Raw genomic sequence first — 23,970 nt, 5'->3', positions numbered from 1 at the left:
TTGAATTTGTGCGTTTAGTTCCTTTCTCCTGGTCGCATTAGCAGGCATCCTTGTCAAAAGTGTCATGGGATTTTGGTGACTTCGAAAAGTTCTTGACGATTGCATTGGTATTTATAATGCCAGACCCACCAGACAATCTGTTTTTTTATGTTTTATTGCCAAGAGAATGAACAATCTTAGGATTGATCTTCTTCCTTTTCAGTCTCTTATGCTGCTTGGTTTTCCCATTTTTATTAACTCAAATTTAAACCTAAAAGTTAATAATTTTTATTCAATAAAAAAAAAAGGAAGGTAAAGTATTGTAAATTTGGCACAAATTGTACAGTTCCAGTGAATAATATTATCAATATTACGGCAGTTATTGTAAGCATGATACAATTTCTTGAGAATTGATGCCAAAAATTCAAGAAAAACTCAATTGATTCAATTAAAAACTATTTCATAATTTGTTTGCACCATTTATCAAAACAAAATCTGTAACATATCGGCAAACAACCAAGAATAAATGCAAAAATCTCAAGTGACTGCAAAAAAGCACAGTTCTGAAAGAGGCAAACAAGACAAATTTATTTTGAATGACGTAGCATATAGTGAAATATGCATGGAATAAATATTATTTAATAAAAGCAATTAAATCAGTGATTTTCAAAATAATCCATAAAACTGTAAAGGGTACATGACAACTTTCAAAGAGACTACGGTAGTGGATAACACACCATGATAATACCTATTCCCTTATATTATACTTTCTATATTGAACAATTACATACTATATAAAGAGACATACAAACTAAAAAAAATACTGTACGTTTCAATAAAAATGTGTAAGATGCTGCAAATGGATTTGATTTGTAGTCGCAATATGTTTGAACTCATAAAGACCCTTTTATGCTAGCTGTTGAAAGACATAGTATTACTGGATACTAAACATTGAAATTTATAGAGTCAATAATTGGATGAATAATTTGGATTAGCGCATGATTGGACATCAAGCCGAGATGTACAATTAAACCTTACAAAATTGTAGCCAAATGTTGATAAATAAACATTTACTTACCACTTACTTCATTGTTTTTTACTTTAAATCTTTAATACTAAATTTTATTTTAGTTAGAAGTTTATATAAAAAAACGATATCGAATAAATAAGGGAGCCATGGCAAAGTCCAAGGGGTCCAAAAAAAGCTAGGGGGCCTATGAATGAAACAGTATCTCATACTGTTCACAACTCCTGTATTTTCATCGCATCAAAATAAAATGCAAAAATGTCAAAAATAATTTAAAATTTCTTACCATTATACGATATAATAGTCTTCCTTCTAAAGATCTGACAATACGAGCCAGTCAACGACGTACAAATCATATCAAAGTAAAAAAAGTATATTAAAAAAAGTTACTATTTCAAAAGGACATTGTGTAAAGGTTACGTGTCACGGCTAATACGATCAATTTTATTTCTGAAACTTTTAATTTTGAAACAATGCATTAATTTTACTGAAATACTAAAATTTTGATTTTAACAGATGACAAACCGGCGTGTGAGATAATAAAATGTGTCCATAGCGTAAAGCCGACTTCAGACCAGTTCCAACATTGAAAAAATAAAAAATAGAAGTGTCAATTTTGCGCAATGACAGTTGACAAACAGTTTTAAAAATGACTGCGAAACAAAATATTAAAAGAATACTCTTTTTCATTTAGAATTCTTTCTAGTGCTTTACTACAACTGTTATTAAATATGTCATATTAATGTGAATAATTACCCAGTCAAAGTAAAAGAAAGGGTGTTGAAATCATCAGTTTGAATATAATTTTGAAAGTCCAACATTGTATTTACTTGTATTTATTATTATTATTTTAGTATTTAATTATATTCTATTTTAGGGATTATTTTGTGTATTAATATTATATTGTATTACTATTGTACCAATTATAGTAGATAATAGCAGCTTTCTCGTGGGTAATTATACGATGATTGTAAGCTGATATATAAATTAGTTATATTAAAGGCAACACATGTTCATTGAACCTTATTTACATACACACATATTTAGTTTAATCTTATTAGTTTATTGTTATTGTGAATAGTGTACATTCACGATGAGTCAAAGAAATTGACTTGTAATATAGAATATATAAGATAACATAGATAATGATTAGCATTTGCAGTAACGTACCTAAAAATTATACATTTTTTTCAAAATTGTTATGCATGTAAATATGATGAAATGGACAGAAGTTGGAGTTTGCTTGAACAAAGCTTCAAAGAAACTGATGAAACAACGACTATAGATTCATGCACAAGTGGTGAAGAAGACGATTATGAATTCCCACCTGTAAAACGTCCAAAATCAAATTTCTCCACACCATATAGTAGTCACAAAAATGTTACAAAACAAATCAGTTTTCAAAACAGCAATGTGTTACGTGCATATAACAGTAATCCAGTTCCAAATACTAGTTCAAGTTGTCAATTATTTAGCAATGATGATATTAATGATGTATCATCTGATGATCTCTTTGATGATAAAGATATATCACCTAGCTCGAGTCCAGCTCATTCACAATTTGCACAGACACTTTGTACAATAGCATCAACCACTGCATTTGCGACAAACACACCACCAAAAGTTATTAAGAAAAAATTCGTTAAGAATGGTTTAGCCATGAAATGCCAAGCACTAATGAATCAGCAAAAATCTGCTATGTTTTTATTAAGTTATCCTGATGCAGAAGATAATAGTATAGAGTTGACCATCAATAAAAAATCTGAAGAATATGGAAAATGCTTCATACAGAGTGATCACAATATTGTAATACTGAAGCCAGAACAAGCAAAACAATATAGCACTGGTGATAGACTTAAAATAACCAATAGTACAGAATTTATTTCTATAAAACCATCAGATTCAGTACTAAATGTATATTTAAATGTCTGTCATATTGACTCAATAGACAATAAAGATGAAAAACAATTTAGTTTAAAAACAAAATGACTTGAATTCTATTTATTCGATTTATTTCTTCAGTGTATAAAATAATGTACTTAAAATAAATACTAGTTAACAAATTTTGTTTTATATCATTTAACAGAAATTAAAGCATAACATCTAGGTGATATAACAGGATCAAAAAGTTTGATCAAATATGTATTATTATAACCATTCTCCAACAAGTACAAGTAACGATCTAAAACTATAATTAATTCTAAAATAGGTGCAAAGCACATTTTCAAAGCATGATAGCTTTGTAATTTTAACCAATTTTCTTCATGATTTTTTATAAGATCCTCTAAAAGTTCATCTGAAAATTTCAAGCCTAAGTTCTTTCTCTCTGAAACTGTATTTACATATTCTGAAAATGTTTTACATTTTGCGCCAATTCTGCCTACATGCACATCCAAATTTTTGTCACAATGTTTATGGATCAGTAATTCCAGAACAGCCCTATATAGTAGACTTTTATTTAAATTTTCTTTCAAGTGCACTTTACGATCTATTGATTGAGAAGCTAGCATTCTAGCATTTCTGCCTAATGCAAATTTATCCATATGTAACAAATTGCTCATTGGAAAACCATAATTATTGCTAGTTGAATCTGTATCATCATATTGCTCGTCCAATAAATGGTAACAACATCCAACATTTAAAATGGATTTGACATCATTGTTGCTACTATATATTCGTAAACTAGAGGAAGCCAAGTTGCCACAAGTATGTAGACCAGTCATGCAAATCCCAGAAAATTCATCATTTGGATAAGATTGTTTCACTAATTCCTTTAAATTGGTTGATTCATCTACATATTGAGTTATTAGTTTATATAATTCATCTTGTGATGAATTACTAATAGCCATGTCATTGAGATGTCGAGACAGTTTACTTGTTATGCCTTGCCAATGTTTCTAATTTGATAGAAGAATAATTATATTTTATAAATTATTCTACTAAAAAATAAATGATACCATGCAAAAGAAAATCTAATGTACTATATATTAAATTAAAAAAAAAAACTATTTAATGTAAATAAAAGCAACAGCAATTCAATATTTGTTTAGTAAGCAAAACTATTAAAGATTGAACGTTTGTTTTATTGGAAGATTCTCTTAAATTTGAAGTTGTAGTGAATTACCTTCAATTTCAAATCTCTTTTGCTGCACCATGAGTGTTCGTCTGGTTTGAATCAACTCCTATTACTTTAAGCTTATATTCCATTGCTAAGAGTGATGATAAATAACCTTTACCTCCACCTATGTCAACGACAGTCAATGATGATTCTGAATTTCTGCATAAAAAGTTTGTAATTGCACTTACAATATTCACCTGGATAAACAAAATTAGATTTTATCAGAAACATAATTATTAAAATATACATTTAACTAAATTTACCTCATGAGTCTTTTGTCAGACATTATTTTTTGTAGACCTTCTAATGGTAAATAATATTTATTTATATTTAATTTTAAACACAAATCAGATAATGTAGGGCATACATCACCATCAAGTAATTGCAAAGAATTTGTACTCTTCAAGAAATTTATTGTGTTTTTATAACCAGAATTGAACTGAGTTCCAGAATATATGTCATGAAACAAAGTCATAAATGCTTCATGACCCATATTTTCAATCTCGATCCGAACATCATTAGGTACAAACTTCAACCAATAATTATCTGTTAAAAAACTCACCATGTGAGAGTTAAGAAATGGTAGAAACGGTTTGACAAATTCTACAAGACTTAAAAGTTTCTTTTGTACTAGAATTATTTGCTCCATATTTTAAAAATTTATTAAGTCTTTGTCTGGGTAATCACATTTAATCTTTAGATATGATAATGATTTTTTATAGGAACTTCTTATGCATCGTAATGAAGCTTCCAAGTCTATATTATCAACATTAGTTTGTGGAAATTCCTTAATCAATTTCACTGTTTCTTGAAGAGAATGACAAGCTTTCTCTGAACATTGTAGCATGTTTTGGTCTTTTAGACCAATTAATGATTTAATAACGCTATACATAAAGCCTAGTTCAGCTCCATATTCAGCCCCTCGATGATAACCTAAATGAAACCCTTCTAAGTTGCCATCGCTTTTACCTTTTTCTACTCCGTCCTTGTATCCTTAAATAGAATTAAATATCATTAAGGATAAAGTGAAATTATAAGCAAGGAATTAAAACCTTTTTGGTAAGAAGTATCTTCGCACATCAATAAATTGTCGAAAACATCATTAATATCCATTTCACGTTTCAACGTGTGTACATACTTGTCAAACATCGTATCATTAGCACGAGCACGTGCTGCTGTTCACGTCATTAATTGGTCGGTTTATAACACGCGGTATCGTTTTCTTTATACCATCCATAACTGACTTCATTGATAACGATGAATTAATACGCGCCAGATTTAATCGCGCATTGTGCATAGATAAACTAGAGGTGTAGGGCACCGTGCCTTAAGGCAAATTGCTGGAACCTCCCGTACCATTTTTTATTTTTTTTAAAAGAAATTATTTTTTTTTTTTGATTTTTTTGAGAAATTTAAAATTTTTGGTCAAAAAAACTTTTGGAAAAAAATTTTTTTTTTTATTTTGAAATATTTTGGAAATTTTGAACGTTTTTCCAAAGCAATCGCACTGCTTTAGCTGCATACAGACAAATTATCGAAGCGCGTAAGCGCCGCGTCGTCGTCTAACGGACAAACGATGTTACGGAACCCATAGAAATGTAAACAGAATTGCTACACATTATTAAAATCTCTATAAAATACCTGATAATTCAACTTACATATGTCTAATGATTATTTTTGACCGCCAAATGGCATTTTTTTTACTAGATCTCCGAAACCGCGAGACCTGCCTTCCCAAAAATTAAATCAGTTCTTTACCTTGTCAATACAAGTAAAATGTTTTTTGAATTATTAAAATCGGACGCTCCGTTCTCTTAAAAACTGAGTTATCGTTTTTAGCACTTTTTGTTCCGTATCTTCGGAATCGCTGGAACCTGCCTTTGCCAAAAACTAAACAGCATGTCTCTCCCCGTCATTAGGAATCGAATGTTTTTTGAATTTGCCAAAATGGATGTATGTGAATTGTATTTTACACACACATCCATTATGGGAAGTTAATAACTATATGTTTAATCTTCACAAACTTCATCAAAAACAAATTTTTGAAATATTGATATATCTTATTCAATTTAGAAAACTGTATTCTAATTTTGCACGATTATCAGTCGCTCATCATGCCAGCATATCAACCAATATAATTAAACTAAAATATAAACTGATCTCAGATCGATCTGATTCTCAAAAAAAAAAAAAAAAAAAAAATAAGTACTTAAAAAAAATATGTATATACTAGCGTAAGCAAACAGGTCAACACATGCTTGTTTAATGGTATCTGTCAGAATTGGAAACAATTCAATGAATAATGAAACTAAAAAAGAATAAAGAGGAAAAAAGCAATCCATAATAATAAAAGAAAAATTCCCCTATGCTTAAACTGTCGATTTAATAGCCATAAATTCTTGTTCCTGAAATTAAGTTCATAAAATAATTTCATTATTTTTCAATTAATTTAATCTAAGGCAAATTTGGGCTTTTGATTCTTTATTCTGTAGATGTTTAATATAAAAATTAAGCCTGACAACAGAAAGAGCAAACAGAATATTTTAGTCAGGCCACATGTCCAATTCTATTTAACTCATTTGAACCAAAAGATTCTTTATTTAGGACCCCTCATGTAAAATTGAATTGTAACAATATTATATTTGCAAAAAAAAATCGTTCAAGCATTAAAATTTATGATAAACTTGATTTGACTTTTTTCCACAAAAATATTAATGTTATAAAGTATACAAATTTAACAAGTCATAAATGATAAATTTTGAAATATGCGGTTGAACAAAAATAAAATGAACAAAAACGTTTCTTATAATTAATAGATACCAGAAAATCTCAGGTAAATAATTGTGACGAGATAAATTAGTATCTATTAAGTATCTCAGAAACAATAAATACATAATATATATAAAAGTACGTCATCTTTAACTCTGCATGGAGCAGGAAAAATACAAAGTTTTTTTTTTGTTTTAAATTCTATTAAAGAAACTGCACCCCTCAGTAATTTTGGTAAATAGCTGAATTGGCCTAAATTTACAGTTTAAATAACAGAGCAGCATTTGTAAACAATGTCCTAATACCCTTGCATAATGAGTTCAAAATAAAATTAATTGTATATTTTTCTGTCAATAGGTCCAGGTATTAGACTAATTGAGGAATGTGACTATGAAATCATATAAGGAACAAGTTGATCATGTAAGTTCATTTTTCTCTCTATCATAATATGAACCTTGCTCTTAGTCAATAATTTAAAAACAAAAACACTACAGTGTTTCCATTCGGTTCAGTCATAATTAATAACCATCAACAATTAGACGTCTTTCTACTCTCTTTTACAATGCAATGATGGAGTGTGTGACAACAGCTCATTAAATTCTTTAACAATCAACGAAAAAAAAAACAAATTTTCAGTCATCCTTCCACCATTGGGGAAATCTCACTCCAACTCTATCCATTCTTACTTGACTCATATGTACAAACAGCAGCAACTTAAACAACACACAATTTCACATTCACAACAATCGCGCACACAACTGACACTTCAGAATCCACTATGACAGATACTAACAATAGTTTTTCAATTAAATTTTTCTTATTGGGCATGATGCTGACTTGCTGGATGACTCTGTAACAACAACTGTATATGATGTGGCTGATGTGGGGGCCCTTGACTGTGAAGGTACTGCGGCATGACATGTGGAGGAGGACCTGGCAGCAAGGGACACATTATAGGAAATTGTGGCCCTTGCGGTGGAGCAGGAGATGGCTGAGGTGCCCCAGGGTGATACTGCCCAGGTTGACCGGGTGAAGGAGTTGTTGACTGTGGTGGTGGTGCCAAGTACTGCAGTTGGTGCTGTGGTGGACTCTCATGATGTATCATTCGCATCTGAAAACCAAATATAATTGTAATTTTTCAGTAACATTTGCAAGTTATTATGTAACATGGGTTATTGGTTTATTTGAATTTAACCTACATTTTGAGTTTAGAATTTTTATTCATTCATCATAAAGTTAATATTTATGCCCAATTTATATACAAACCGTTTATGTTCACAGAAAATAAATTCATATCATGTGAATTATCTACTTACCCCAACCATTTGATGATGATAAGGTTGAGCTTGAAGATGCTGTGGATGCGGTCCTTGTGGATGATATGGCATAAACTGTTGCAAAGGTGCAGGGGCTAATAACGGCTGACCAGTTGCTGCAGCTACTTGCATTTGAGATGCTGCCAATTGCACTGCAAAATTTTGTACATTTGTCATAAATATCAGAAACATTTTCTCAAAATCATATAATATTCTTATATGGAGTGTCCCAGGGCTCAACATCAAGCCAAAATGTGACAGTATCAATCGCAACTATTATGATTTTTTTTTTTTATCTTATGTAGTTTGAATATCATGAGCTTTTAATTAAGTACAGCTTAGAGTTCTGGTCAAACTGTGATTGTTTTTTGGTTATTGTGATTAATTTTTATTATTTTTGTTCATTTAAACCATAATCGTAAATAATGTTTTTAAGACCACAGTAAAAGATTATAATATCAAATTTGTCTCAAGTTTGCTAAAATTTAGATTACTTGTTAAACTTTGAATTATAAATTTTTGAAGTTGATGAACATTGAAATGCCCTCCTTTAAAAACATGTACATGTCAGCAAGTTCATTAAAAGTTTGCACAGGATTGTAAAAAGACACAATTACTTGATGGTTTCATGCAAAAACAGACAAAATAAATAAAAACCTAAAAAAAACTTAATATTTGCTAACACATTTCATTCAGTTCAAATGTTTATATTCCCAAAAGTTCAATAATGAGATAGTAGACATATTTACCACGAGTAAGCAAATGCATTACAAAAAATTGTGTAATTTCTATATTTTTTTCATTATTTTACTTGTTTTATTTCTTTAATATGAACTAGCAAGTATTGTATGAAGTATTTTTCAAACAACAGAACTCCAAAGCTCGTGACTTTCAAACTGGATTTTTTTTTATCAGGGGACAACCTGTATATGAAGTAATTGTAGATTATGCAATAAGAACAATAGTAGAAAAAAATGAATTATGAAATGTGATTATTCTACATTTAATTTTCGTATCCTGCATGTTATTCCATAACTCAAGTTTTTTTTTTTCCAAATGATGATAAATATTTTACTCACAACCTTTCCTGAATCTGTTAGGTTGACCAGCATGTCCATGCTGAGTAGGTGAAGTCTGATAATGAGCAGGCTGTGAAGGCATTACATATGGCAATACCATTGTGGGTAATGGCGGTCCAGCTAAATGGCCTCCATGATAGCTAGCTATAGAAGTACCTTGTTGGGCCAAAGTTGGTCCAGGAGTTTGTGGTGTATGTGGCCTATGTAATTAAATGAATTACTATTAGTTTATTGGCCGCATAAGTAAGTACATAGTACGATAAATATATGTATGTTTAAAAAATATATTTTTGTCAACTGAATTACTTGGTTATTAAACTCGAGTAATACTTTTAGTCATAAAATTGCATAATATAATAACCATTTGAAATTTAAAAAGAAACCTAAATTGAAAAAATCACAAAAAACATGAATACTAATGAAACATGTCATTTTCACCTTGATGGATTTGGTGTGCTGGGACTTCTTGGAGTAAACGGCTTTGCAGATGGATTGAATACAAATTCTTTTGCATTTGGATTTAATGTTGATTTTTTCAAACCCGAGGATAATTTATCAACAGATTCTGGAGAAGAACTCTGATTAGGTGAACTATTTTGTTGCTCAGGAGAACTAGATGGCTGTTGCTGATTGGATTTTGACGCAGAATCATTTTGCTGCACAGACACAGCACTGGTCACAGGTATTTGAGCTTGTTGATTATTTGAAGTTGCATTTTCATATCTACTCTGTGCCTGATGATTATTTGCTTGTATTTGTTGAGGAGGGGACTGTTGGTTTTGAGGGGGAGCTAGTTTGAAATCTTGCTGGAATTTTCTAAAATCCTTGAATTGAAAACAATGCGTGTTAATGAAATAATAGTAATAATAGTAAATAAATAATAGTAATGATAGTAAATATAAATAGGGGATAACTTACTTGTACTTGTTCATCTCTAGGAGCTCTTCTACTTGAAGGCATGTTTTGTTGCACATTTTGTAAATTTGATGGTGGTTGTTGTGGTGGTTGTTGCACAACTGTGATGGGTACGATAGTTTGCTGGTGTGGCACACCAACCTGCAAATTAAAAAACAACTATGAACACTTAAGTCTAAGTAATCAGACAAAATGGTTTTTCAATTAATTATGATCTACTATGAAACAGAAGCATCTCATAATTTGCAGCTTTTACAATGTAATAGTGAATACAAGTTTAAAAATATTTTAATGCAGGCATTATGCTTGTTAAGAAATTATATTTACCACAATCATCCCAGCAGCAGGTGGCGGTCCCGCTATGTGTTGTTCTGCAGGAATTACAGCAATAGGCACACCAGTTACTTGATTAGTTTGCTCAGCTTGCGGTTGATTATTCTGTTGCATAACAGGTTGTGCTTGTGCTGGTGCTGCACCAGGTGGAAGACCAGATAATGAAATTTGCTGAACAACTGGCCCGGTTGTAGGCTGAGCCAAGTGTGGTGGAGGCACATGAATGGGTGGTTTTCCCAGAGGGATCTAATCATTCATTATGCATATTTTCAATTATTATCTATATTATTTAATTCACAAAATAAGAAAGAAAAAAAAATCTCTTATACTAACAGGTGCACCCATCGTTGGTGGAGGCTCTGTAAAACTCTGTGGGGGCTGTCCAGGTGTAAAATTGCCCCTAGGAGTTCTTTGTGGTAAAGGTTTTGCACTAGTAGCGTCTCCATTTAATTTTACAGGCATTTGGGGCGGTGGTTGGCTGAAATATTGAATGGCTTGTTTATAGAAAAGATAGAGATCTTAATTTATGGTCGTCAATAGATTCTTGTATTTGATATACTTTGAATATTCATGTTTTCATTCATATAACTTGTTAATATGTTGATGAAATTATATTGATGAAAACACTAATATGAATACAATTTTTAAAGAACTTTTAAATACAAAATATATAAAATGCACTACCTATGCAAAAGTGTAAATGGTGGAGGTGCATGTTGCATATATCCTTGTGGTACAGTTCCTGGTATATTCACTGGTGTTCCAGGCATTTGCTGTTGAGGAGGCGGCCCAGATACAACCACTCCGCCTCCAGAAACTATAGCAGATGATGGAGGGGATACACCACTATTGTTTTGCAAGTTTGGCGGGGGCACACTCACGGGATAAGGTGAAGCCTTATTGATTTGCACATTTGGCAAGGCAGGACTTGTAGAAGCTACTGGTGGCGGTGTTGATCTGCAAGATATTAAAATATTTCAAATTCAAATGACAATAAGTATTATTGACAATAAGTATTAATAAAATAAACTAACTTTGTTGAAGTCATTAAATACATAATCAATGCATCTGTAAAGTTTTAGTACCTCACTATTTTTGCTGTTTGTGCCGTCTTTCGCTTAGCCGGAGGCACATATTTCTCACTATTGCCCCCTGTTCCTTCCCCGATATTATTTGTAGTTTGGTCATTAGAAGAGGTGGGACTATTTCTTTCATGTCTCATACCTCTATTATTGTTACGTGAATGATTATTGCTACCTTCGCGAGAATTATTATTGTTATTACTATTACTAGAAGAGTTATTATCTGATGGTCTTGTGACAGCTGCGTATAAATCTTCTTCATCACCATTTTCCAAATCAGCTCTTGTTTTATGTGAGGGCTGACTCTCTATTTCATTTGCTATTTCTGCAGCTTTAGCTTCAGCATCACGATAGTCTTGTGTGTCCTTACGTTGAAGTTGTAAAGTATATCCTATAAAATGTATATAAATACATGTAATGTAATTGAAATTTAACAATATATCTTGTTTAGTACAGTATAACAAAATTTGATAAAGACAAGTAGAATATGCCAATACTATTTTTATTAGGAATGATTAAATAAAAAAAATAATATGATTACCTGTTAGAGATTGATCAAATGTTGATTGCACTCCATAAACCGTTTCATTTTTCCTAAACATATCATTTACATCCCAACCATTAGCTGATTGATCTAAATCTAGAGAGCACTCAATAGCATCACCATTAACAGCTCCTGAACCATCCCATGGTTCTAACTTTTTATCTTCAGAACGCGCTGGTTGACCTTGAAAATAAAAGGTAAAAAATTTATTTATTATAATTTTTATATATATAATTTTTATTATATTTATAATTATTATAATTTTAATTAAGTAGCACATTCTACATTCTTCTTAAGTAATCTCTATTCCTTGTTCACATGTATGATGTATTTGATTTTACATACTAATAATTTCTTCAAAATGCACCGCAATTGTAATAATAATATTATTGATAACTACATAAAGTATGTTAAGTTACTTTATTTGTGAGGGTAGAAAGTTAGTTTAAGTTGTAACTACTATTGTTTTTACTTGATACGTACCATTAAATTTGGAGATAGCAGTATCTGTTTGAAATGTATCTCTAGTAGCATAGTCAAGATCCACGTCTTTGGCAACAACGCTTACAATATCACTATGTCTGAATATAATCTTATCAACTACGGTGTCAACACATATTTCTGCATCGCTTCCTTGGTCTGGATCTAGCCTGTGGGCCATTTCTAAAACCAACTAAAATCCAATATTGGTTTATTTAACTTTATATGTCTTTAAAAACCATAAATATAGACAATTAGACTTCAATAATATTATTTACTGCGACACAAAGCGCCAATATGAACCAATCGTGAGATTTGGGTAAACCACCAATTTTACAATGAAACTCTCACTTTTAATTGGATTATTAAAGTATCATTTGAGAAAAAAAAACTTAAGCTATAATCTAACTATTTTCACATACACATGATCAAGTAAATCAATCAAACAAATCAAACAATGACACTAAATGTTCTTCGCTAAGAATAAAATTTTTGCCATTGTATTTACCTCAAACTTGCTAGAAAACGTCCTAAAAACTCCTTCCCATTTTACACCAGATAATGTTTGAACTTGTACTGTGTTTCCTACATGTGTGGTAGTTGCATGCATAAAATGGGCATTATTGTATACTCCGTCTGTGTTAACAGTTCGACCTCTGCTTTGCCTTGTAAATAAAAAAATATATGTAATATTCTTTGAATAAAAAATATGCATATATATATAACATAAAAACAGTTTAATATTCAATGAATACAATATGTTGCTTAAGAATTTATGACGCCATGAGATAGCTTTACAGCTGACAGTTTAATATCTTCTAATAGGTATTATAAATAGTTTTTTAATATAGATAATTAGATAATGCCAATATCATTAAGTTATTCATCGACTGCCATATGTAACATAAGCATCATATATTATTTAAGCTTATGATTATTTATGTTAAAAGCCATTTCTGTTATGATTCTTGATGTCATTTAATACACATTTACAGAAACTTTATCAAGATACTCTTCAAATATAAAATCATGTCGTTGGTCATAGCTTCGTGCAACAGCACTTTATACACACAAGAAAACTAAATTTCATGGTCCTTGATTTAGGAATATAAAGCAATCAAGTAAATTGAATATTCAAAATGACAAAGGTGGTATGTAAAATAGTTAAGAACTATCAACTAAAAGAGAGCTGTCGTAAACTAAGGGATATTTGACAGCTAACCTATAGTTTTTTATAATTTAAAACTCATTAAGAAACATTTCATGATTAAATAGAGCACTCAAATCATAAGAATCACAGTTTGTTAGTAATTCTGCACTGAAAACATAATATATTGCAAATGAACAAATGCAACCTCGAAACTTCTAATAAGGATAATCATTGTCAAGCATCTTCTGTACAATTAGTAAAATTACATTTACAATAGCTTATTTCCAAACAGCGTACAAATATAATGAATAAACTACCGTAAAAGCAAAATTACCTTTTATGTCAAATGAATTTTAACAATGGTAGGTCATTTACCTGGCGGGGCCCGTTCGATTTTTCCTATTCTTATGCATATCGGCGCCTCCCGTGTGCCCTGGGGGGTTGACGCCTTCTGTTTTCCACGTGGGGACCGGAATTTTGAATGCTTGCAACTTTCAACACAACTCAAAAGACTAAGACACTAGATGCGCTCAATACACGACAGTGCAACTCTTTTAATTAACTTAAAGAACGTTCAACAACAAACTATAAAAACGCTTGTTTCAAATTGTTTCACGTTTATAAATACTGTTTTCCTCCTTAGAACAAATGATTGAAAGATTACTCAAAAGATTAAATATCGGGAAATTCGCCCGAATTAGACGGATAGCAGGTTGTCCGTGCCTGCAATTTTGCGAATGAATACAAAATGGCTGAATGACGTAATCGATATGTATTTAATAAATGCATATAATTTTGTATTAACTATTTATTTATTTAGTTCACTTTCTTTTGTGTCGAGTTCAATTGATGATGACATGAAGTTTAATTAGATAATTTTGGATACTTGATATTTGTAAGATGTACTATTTCTTCGAACATATACATCTTATTTCGCCATTGATTCAAGTAAAACGCGGCAAAATCGGTTTTGACAACTAGGTTTCATTATAAGCCCAAAAGTTAATAATACTTGGTAAACTTGTTATAAAATGATCTTCAATTAAAGTTTGCTTATTCAAGGTTAGATTTTCGAACCTTTCGTATTGCAATCCAATATGTACTTTTTGTATGTAAAAATATTCTACTTCTGTAATGTTGTAATTACAACTCTAGCTAACGAATTAATAAATTACTAGTATTTAAAACAAGATAGATTATACTTTTAGATCTTTTACGATGATCTTAAAGCCTAAACAATCCTAAAGGCATCTGTTTGTCAATCATCAATATTTTTCACACTGTAGGTGTTGCCAGATGAAAGCCTGTGTTCTCACATGGTAGCGGCGCCAAAATCAAATTTGTTTAAAATTCATTTTTCTTTAAGCGTAAGTAGTAAAACTCAAACAGACAAGTTATGTGTTGAAAAAATTCAGCATATGAACATCATTCTCTTGTCATAGAAAGCTATTAAACATTTTCTGATTAATTATTTGTAAACTAATTGTAAAACTAGTGGTGTATGGCATCGCGCCTTAAGGCAAATTGCTGGAACTTTCCGTACCAGAATTATATATTCGAGAGAAAAAAATTAGTAATCAATAAAAATTGATTTATAATTTACAATAATTATTTTATACATTTTCAAATAGATAATTAGAATCACTATATATTTTATCGTTCATAAAATATATAATACAGGGACAATCTTATCGCTCAAAACAATTGAGAAAATTTACATTAGCAGGTGGTGAATGAATGAATCCGTCTGAGGATATATTTCTTACGATTAAAATACCGCATTTGAAATATACACATTTTGAAACTAAATTGTAAATTTAAAATTCATATTTGAAGTATAAAACTTTGTGTATTTTTGAAAATTTTGAATTTTTTTTTTCGGAAGATTTTTAAATTTGCTTGAACCGTATAAGGAAATTTTAAAAATTGAAAATCTTGATAAAGAACTCAACAAAATTGTAACAAAAAAAATTAGCACTCAATTTGAAAAACTTCATCAAATATCTGATAATTAGATGTGCATACGTCTAATGTTCATTTTTGACTACCAAATATCATTTTTTTACATTTACCTCTGTATTTTCGAAACTGCTAGACCTGTCTCACCAAAAGTTTCAACAACTATTCATTTTATCATTACAAGCAAAATGTTTTTTGAATCATTCAAATCGAGTTCTCCGTTCTTTCAAAAACTGAATGACCGTTCTTGACACTTTCTGCTCCATATCTCCGAAACGTCTAAACCTGTCTTCACCAAAAACTAATCAGCACGTCTTCATATCAATAGGAATCAAATGTTTTTTGAAACATTCAAATCGGTTGATTTGTGCGCCCGAAATCGTGGACGAAAAATTGTATTCAAACATACATACATTCTACACACACATACATACAAATACATCATTTTTTTCTGAGGTATGCCAAATTGTTTAAAAACCTTTGAAACGTAAAAAAGATATGCAATAATTTGCATTTTCGATTTTTTTTGCGATTACTATAACTCATCCTATGGGAAGTTAATAAATTTCTGTTTCCCTTTTCATCATATTTTTATTCAAATATTTATAAATAAAATTAATTTACATTTATATAAAATATAATTCACAATTTGTAAGCTATGGTGTTATATATCAAAACGTGTTTTTATTCATTTTTGGAATTTTGGACAAGATTAGTTTGATTGCAGACAATTTGAACCTATATCAAACATGATTAATTTGCGCTTAAATGTATTTTCATTTGCAATAAATTTTACATGATACAGTTAATTAACTGGTTTACCTTTTACATTTTTGTTTCTCCGTAGACAGTTTGTGAGCTGGAACTACGAGTCTTTAAATTTTTCAAGTTTGAACTATCAGGTTGAATTATCATCGGTTTCACCAGATCATCTTGTTTTGCTGAACGTTTAGTTCCAAGTTTGCTAGTTTTAATATCGGATTCATCAATGCCTACTGCATTCTCCTGAATTGTAGAGGCAAACTGACTATTATCAAATTGGGTAAGTCTTGCAGATTGACTTCCAGATGCAGGTAAAATGTTAGATAACAAGTTCAAAGGATTTAAGTTTGATAAAAAATCAGTAAACGCAGGTGTTGCTACAGTAGTAGTAGTAGTTATTTCAACAGGTCTTGTTTGTGGCGTTTGCTCGTAAAAACTGGTCTGAGGAAGTTGGCCATATGTGCTAATTTGAGGAATTTGTCCATATATACTTGTCTGTGGAATTTGGCCATAAAAACTAGTCTGAGGAATTTGCTGGTAAACAGTTGGTGCAATCCTCTCGTTCGGTTGACTGCTAGGTACGAACCTATTTACAAAATTTCTGATAGTTGGCGTAATTTTATTTGCAATATCCGAAAATAGATTAGCTGAAGGTTCTGTAAATTCGGAAAATTGTCCTTGTGTTGGTCTAAGAATTTCTGGCGAGAACACTCCTATTGGAATTGGAGGTTGACTATATATTGGTGTCTGAACTTGACCATATGGAATATACTGAGGAATTTGTCTGTATACAGGCTTTGGCGTAACTTGTTCTGTAGTAGGCAGGATATTGCTTGGTATAAAACGATTCACAAAATTTCTTACAGTTGACGGTATTTTACTTGCTAATTCAGAAAACAAGTTAGCTGATGGTTGAGATTCTGTGAATTCTGAAGACGGTACTTGCTCTGTCTGAAATGTTTGTGGCGTGGCCTGCGGCTGGTAATTGTAAAACGGTTGAGCATATTGAGTCGTAAAAACTGGTGCTTGATAGATTGGCGGCAGGTAGGGTACTCCTGTTGTAATTTGAGGGTAAATTGGCTGTTGGAGGCTGGGTCTAAACTGTAAATTAAAAATAACTGAATATATTCATCAAATATTCAAACTATTTAAAATATTATCAAATTGTTTCATATTATCATCACCAAACTCACAGTTCTTCGTGGTGGTCCATAAGTCCTTGCAGGTATTCTGCGCGGACTGTAACTATACGATGGAACTGGATATGAATAAGAATTTCCTGATATAGGATTTTGGGATCCTGTGCCAGATTCTGGAGATAAAGGTGTTACTGCAGTATTCTCTTGGGGTGCTGCTAGTATTGTTGTAATAAAAATTTGAAGCAGAAATAAAATTCTCATCTTATGGTAAAGCATTATTCAATCCGTATTCTTGATTTATAGCTAGAAAAAAACAGAACATAATGTACTAAAAAATGATAAATGATAAAGAAATTAATAATATTATTTTTATCTCACCTTTATGTGAAATCAATATTTAAAATAACTGATTCCCTGTACACAAGAAAGCAATTTATATAGATGTGGTCTTTGTGATAAAAAGTGGGGTAAATCATTCATGATAGCATCATTGGTCTACTGGAAATGACTGATCTATTTACATATGTTTAATCGAACAAATTTATCACATATAAATGATATAATAATATTACAAGATTGATTGAGAGCTGTGTTAACTATAAGCCTATATTATTTTTGGGAGCTGTTATATCAATGTTTGCTTGAAAGACTAATAGATTTTGGATAGTAAACTTTTATGTGTGGTAAAAAATAAGTATAATTTTTATCTTAATTTCAGTTTTTTTTATAAAGAAAGTAATAATGCGGTTTAAGTCAGAAGGAAATTAACTGATAACATTCTGAGGTGGCAGAACTCCAGTTTCAGGACTAGTGGGCAATTTTTTGATTCGGTAAATTTGATATTAAATTGCATCAAGACCTTGAAACACCAGCCTATAATAACATAAAACTGATAAGAGATTGAATTTATAAAAATATGAAAAATTAAAATAATTTTTGAGTTAGCTAATATTTTTAAACAAAGGTTTCATTTACAAAGAAGAATTGATTGATTGGATAATGGATTTTTTAAAATTTTCAATTAAATGCTAAAGTATCGTTTAATGACATCATTAGTTGTAACAGAATATAATATTAATTATGCAATTGTGTTCTGCAGCAAAATCGTGAGACCTTGCACCGCTCGTGTAAAGTTTTCCGTACGCCCCTTACAAGAATTAGATCAATGACGAAGATTCTAATTTCAAGAAATATGTTATTAACATCTTGAAGAAGAATTTCATGTTTTTACCAGAAAATTCGATTTTCTAATTTTATGGAATTATTATTTTTCTCAAAAACGGCCATACCGATTTAAAAAAATTGTAACCTATTTCATAAAATTCGATAGTTGGTTTAGAATCAGCAAGAAAGTGCAAACCTGTTCGTCCAAGTTTTAGCCAAAAATCTTTAACCGATCTTAAAAATTTGGGAATTGAGCTGATTAGTTTTTAGTAAAGATTGTATGGACTGTAGCTTAGTAACTATTAAAAAAAATAGTGGTGTATGGAATCATATTTAAAAGTATTTAAAATAATCTATTTGAAACCATTTAACATTCCTCGAACATTTCTTTACGGTACGGAAAGTTTCAGCAATTTGCCTTAAGGCACGATGCCATACACTACTAGTTTCTTCCAAATTTGCCAAAATAATCAGAATTTATTGCAAACAGAAAAAAATCTTTGAACTAAAATACATTTCAGACACTTTGACAATTTCAATGTTCAATTTGAATAACCTATTCTATGTATTCTTTTTTATATACCAATAATTCTTTTTTACAGAGTTAATTGTTATTGATTCATTTTTGCTGTGATTCAAATTAAAATTGTCCCAACATCTTTATTTACCGCATGTAGCAGGTGTTTTATTACTTTGTAATATCACATTGCATTTGAGCTTCTTTTAGAATTTTCCTGTAATGAAATATTCATAGAAATTAGCTCGTAAATAATATGGTATCGTACAAGACGTGTAGCCATTTTCTATTTCAAGAATATTCTCAATCATAATTGAATTATTTAAAGCGAACTATAATAGATACCTGGAAAATTGATTGAAAGCGACATAAGAGCTATAATTATTGTGCAAATGAAAAATAAGGACTCTTTGGTTCACCAAAGTGCACTGATTAGGAGCAATTAGTTCGATTTATTTGATAAAGGCAAAATTAATGGGAATGGAGTTAGAAGTGGAGTTATAATTGAGCAAGGCAGAGCCTTCTAATTCTAATTTTATTTGGTAATGCTTCATGAAAAATGTTGCATTTCCACAAGTTCCATCGATTTTGAACACAGATGGTTTTCATCAGATTACACTTATTTAAGGCATTTTGCCTTAAGGCAAGTTTCATAAACTTTTTGATACGTATACATAATCAATAAGAAATGAGATTCAGCTATTTAGATAAAAATTCGACTCAATCAATTATCTTAATTAGGGTAGGGCGGGGCTAGTTGAGCATAGGGGCAAGTTGAGCAATCGAAATATCTCGAAAACTATTCACCGTCCGTTTAGGCATTATTTGGCGGAAAGATAGAGGTTTAGGAGAAATAAACATCCCGCGATCGCTAGTGGCCGCTGGACAAATGAGTGAGGCTCACGGGCGTTTTGTTTATTTTGAGACCAAAAAGTAAAAAAGTCATTCATCACGAGTTTTCGTCTAGTTTAGTCAAATGTTATTTATTTTTAACCAGGTAAATTTTATTCTTTCATATAATTATAGTACTTTTAATATGCACAGAGATTCTGGGTATAAATCTCATGGTTTTTTTATAAACTCACTTTTATTTTGAAATTCCGAGTTGGGGTTAGTTGAGCATAGTTGCTACACTTGTTCTGTCACAAAGACAATTACCATTAACTTCCAGAAATTAATTATTATTTTTAAGATTTAAGCTAAGTCTATGAGTAATGATATTTTATTTGATGATTTTAAACAAAAATGCTGAATATAATGGTAAAATAATTCCTAGGTTAATTAATCGTTAATTATTCAAAGCAAATTACTATAAGTTTTGTTTTCTCTGTCCATAAAGACTATAAATATAGAACTGGTTATTAAAAACTTATTTTATTTCATCACTGATCGACATTGAACCTATAATTTCATTATAATTTCTTAGTGCTCAACTTGCCCCACCTATGGGGTACATTGAGCATACTTGACTTTTTGCATTTAAACAGCTGTAGCTTTTAAATTTTACTTATTATTAAAAACTAGTATTAATACTTTTGTTAAGCAATAAACAACAAATCCATTAAGCCGTATAGCAATTTATTGAGACTTCTCATTGGGGAGCTACATCCGTTTAAGTAAAAATTTGCTCAACTAGCCCCGCCCTACCCTACCATTATTCCAAACTTTGATGAATCGTTTTGATTCAACCACTTTTCATAGGCCTATAATATTTTGGGTTGTTTGAACTCTATCCCCGTTTGGAGTTTCATTAAAGATGCCAAATAAAAATTTTAACATTTATTTACAAAAAAAAGGCTCGGCCGATCTTTGCAGACGCCCATCAATCATGTGATCGATTTTTAAGGTTTTTTTAACCCCATCCACCCTTTTGTTGATACGTGATGGTATTTTAAATAATACCTCCCCACCTACCATCACGTGTATCTTTATTGTACCTACCAAAAAAAATCGTTACACTTTTGGAAATTTTCTGAAAAATTTTGATTTTTTTTTAAATTTATGTAAACAAAAAATACAAATGATATCTTACTAGATCCCCCTCCTTACGTAGTAACTTTTTTGCCAACAACTAGTCAGGAGGATTTCCAAATGGCATAGGTATTTCATTACTTTTCAATTTTCAAAATCAGTTAAGGATTTTTTGCGAAAACGTGGACAAAATAGTAAAAGGATATGGCAATTTTCTGCTTATTCTAAAGAAACGGCTTTTAAATTTTTGAAATCAATTCAGCCGTTTTTGCAAATTATTGCTCCAAATGTTTATGATAATTTGAAAGTTTTTATAATATTCTAAATTTTCAATCATGGTAGTTTTTTTAAATATATTATTATTATTTGACAAAATTTATTATATTGTAAAAAATATTTGGAATTTAAAATTGATATTTTTGTTATAATAATAAACTTACACTTAAGATTATAATTTTATTACAAACAATAAAAATTTAAAAAATGCAAAATGATATTATCACCGTGCAAATCTAGAAATTATGTGTAAAAACGATATGCCTCCAATTATTGTTAAGGTTTCAAGATAAAGTGATTGTTGAAGTCATAATATTTGCTATGCAAATAAAATGGTTTGACCGATGTTTATGACTGAGAATCCGCCAATATCTATTTTTCATTCCGCAAAGCCAACGGTTGGGAAACTTTTTTAATCATTACCCCAAAAAATTGTTGTCTAATTTGATATTACCCCCATGACAAAGAGAGATTACCCCCCATATGGACCCGTAGCAAATACAGTGAATAGCAATTAGAAATACATACTTCTTATCCCAAAAATTCCATTTTTACCCCATTTGGGGTATTTTACCCCGGTTTTCCGACGACTGTCCTATGGGATAAGGCTTGGACACTCTGAAGAATTTTTTAAATTTCTTGACATTTTTTTTATAATTTGTAATTAATAAACACATACGGCCCTAAATTTTTATCCTCCTATAAAAAAAATTTGAAAAAATTAAAAAATATAATAATTAAACTTAAAAACAAATTTTTAAATCTAAACAAAATTTTACGTATAAATTAATCAAAAATTTGGAAACATATTATAAGATTTATATTAGTATTAATTGCTTTATAAATTAAAATAAATTTTATTTTTTTAAAAGCAATTAATATTAATATATATTTTATGCAATGTTTCCAAATTATTTGTTAATTTATGAGTAAAATTTTGTTTTTATATTCTGTTTTTTCTTCAAATTGTGTTGTGGAAGGGCGAAAATTTAGAAAAAAATTAATTTAGCAAAGAATTTATTTCATTTAAAATGGATAGAAAATTTTATGATACATACTGGTATGTAGATTCTAGGTATATAGGTACATGTATCTAGGAGTAGAAAAAAATCTTATTAGAAACTTTTTAATCCAATTGTCCAATCCAAACTACTTATTAGATATAGTATTAGTAAATGTGATCATTTTGTCCATATTCGTGTAGTAGACCTAAAATAAATTCATGACAAAAAAAATTATTATAATACGTCCATATATTCATTTACAATTATGTATACAATCAAGTAACATAACACGTATTACACCAAACAAGTACATAATACTTTCTTAAATTAATTATCAATTTTGTACAATTTTATTTTATAAAACAAGCTTTAATATTTGTTAAAATATAGATTTAGAATACTTAGAAGCACATAGTTACATATAAGTGTCCTTTGCATAATTTCATAATGGGGCGTCCATTAATTACGTGAGCGATTTTTTAAAGATTTTTGGACCCCCTCTCTTCCTTGGTGATCCATGGTGATATTCCAAATTAACTCCCCCCCTCTCCCACCAAACATCACGTGTATTTTTAGTTACGTGAAAAAACTTTGAATTATTTTTCAAGATGTTTGAACTTTTTAAAAAAAATAGTTAAAAAAATAAATACACGTCATATCTTACTATACTCCTCCCCCCCACATGATATAATGATATTTCGTGATTTCTTGTAAAACTCCCCCCACCCCCTGAAAACCTCACGTGATTAATAAACGCCCCCTAAACGTAACTAAATTTATTTATTTCTCAAAATAGCACTAACATTTAGTTATCTAATAAAAAAAATTAATGTTAGATTGTACTCACAGGTAAGATTTTTTACGTATATTTATGTTTTAAGATAAAAACTCTTTGAATATTAAAAAATGAAGTACGATAGTTTTACTACCGACTTCATAAAATATTCTTATTTCGCAATTAAAAAAAGATTCAAAAAAGATTTCCTAAGAATGTATACAATAAAACCCCGTTAAAACGATTTTTTGCATAATACGTCACTTTACGCCGGTGCCTTTAAGCATATTTTTACTTTGAAACATAGTGTCTCTATCCCGTATAATACGCTTTTCCGCTTAAGACGTTTTGCTTCAGAGGTTTTAAATCATCTTACTGTATTTTATGCAATTTTGTGTAAGTTCTATACATTATAGTTTACTTCAAATGGAGAAAAATATATCAAAATTAACCTGGTTATAATTACTTAAGTATTATACCATATAACATATAAATAATGTTATATAACATATATTAATTATTATAAACATTAATATATACTGATAATTAAATTTTAAATCGATAAATCTATAACTCTGATTAAAATTGCGCTGCAGCAGCAAAGCGTGAAA

At 30.2% G+C, this 23,970-nt stretch overlaps 2 protein-coding genes and 1 pseudogene across 3 annotated transcripts; all 3 read right to left on the bottom strand.

Annotated features, from left to right (window-relative positions):
* Positions 1 to 3,081: 3,081 nt before the first annotated feature.
* On the bottom strand, positions 3,082 to 4,401 carry LOC113365181 (annotated as a pseudogene).
* A 3-nt stretch (positions 4,402 to 4,404) lies between these two features.
* LOC113364862 (oral cancer-overexpressed protein 1-like) lies at positions 4,405 to 5,312 on the bottom strand. Its single transcript, XM_026606849.1, has 2 exons — positions 5,177 to 5,312; positions 4,405 to 5,117 (listed from the first exon to the last, which is right to left on the bottom strand). The coding sequence occupies exons 1-2, from the start codon at positions 5,271 to 5,273 to the stop codon at positions 4,777 to 4,779; spliced, it is 438 nt and encodes a 145-aa protein (XP_026462634.1). The 5' UTR covers positions 5,274 to 5,312; the 3' UTR covers positions 4,405 to 4,776.
* Positions 5,313 to 6,594: 1,282 nt separating this feature from the next.
* LOC113364597 (ataxin-2 homolog) lies at positions 6,595 to 15,013 on the bottom strand. Of its 2 annotated transcripts, none has more exons than XM_026606838.1 (13): positions 14,168 to 15,013; positions 13,151 to 13,307; positions 12,646 to 12,835; positions 12,160 to 12,345; positions 11,622 to 12,009; positions 11,221 to 11,493; positions 10,870 to 11,014; positions 10,531 to 10,782; positions 10,207 to 10,344; positions 9,727 to 10,112; positions 9,289 to 9,488; positions 8,210 to 8,361; positions 6,595 to 8,004 (listed from the first exon to the last, which is right to left on the bottom strand). In XM_026606838.1, exons 1-13 carry the CDS (start codon positions 14,203 to 14,205, stop codon positions 7,711 to 7,713), a joined length of 2,799 nt encoding a protein of 932 aa, XP_026462623.1. In that variant the 5' UTR covers positions 14,206 to 15,013; the 3' UTR covers positions 6,595 to 7,710. The 2 variants fall into 2 exon arrangements, with proteins under 2 accessions (XP_026462623.1, XP_026462629.1); XM_026606844.1 differs by having other exon boundaries at positions 9,292 to 9,488.
* Between the last annotated feature and the right edge of the window lie 8,957 nt (positions 15,014 to 23,970).

Source organism: Ctenocephalides felis, unplaced genomic scaffold, assembly GCF_003426905.1.
Source record: "Ctenocephalides felis isolate EL2017-DRISC unplaced genomic scaffold, ASM342690v1 CF-g0.4_SCAFFOLD_00047, whole genome shotgun sequence".
Lineage (NCBI taxonomy): Eukaryota > Metazoa > Arthropoda > Insecta > Siphonaptera > Pulicidae > Ctenocephalides > Ctenocephalides felis.
Note: the sequence above shows the minus strand (reverse complement) of the source record. Positions and strands in the feature narration are given on the sequence as shown.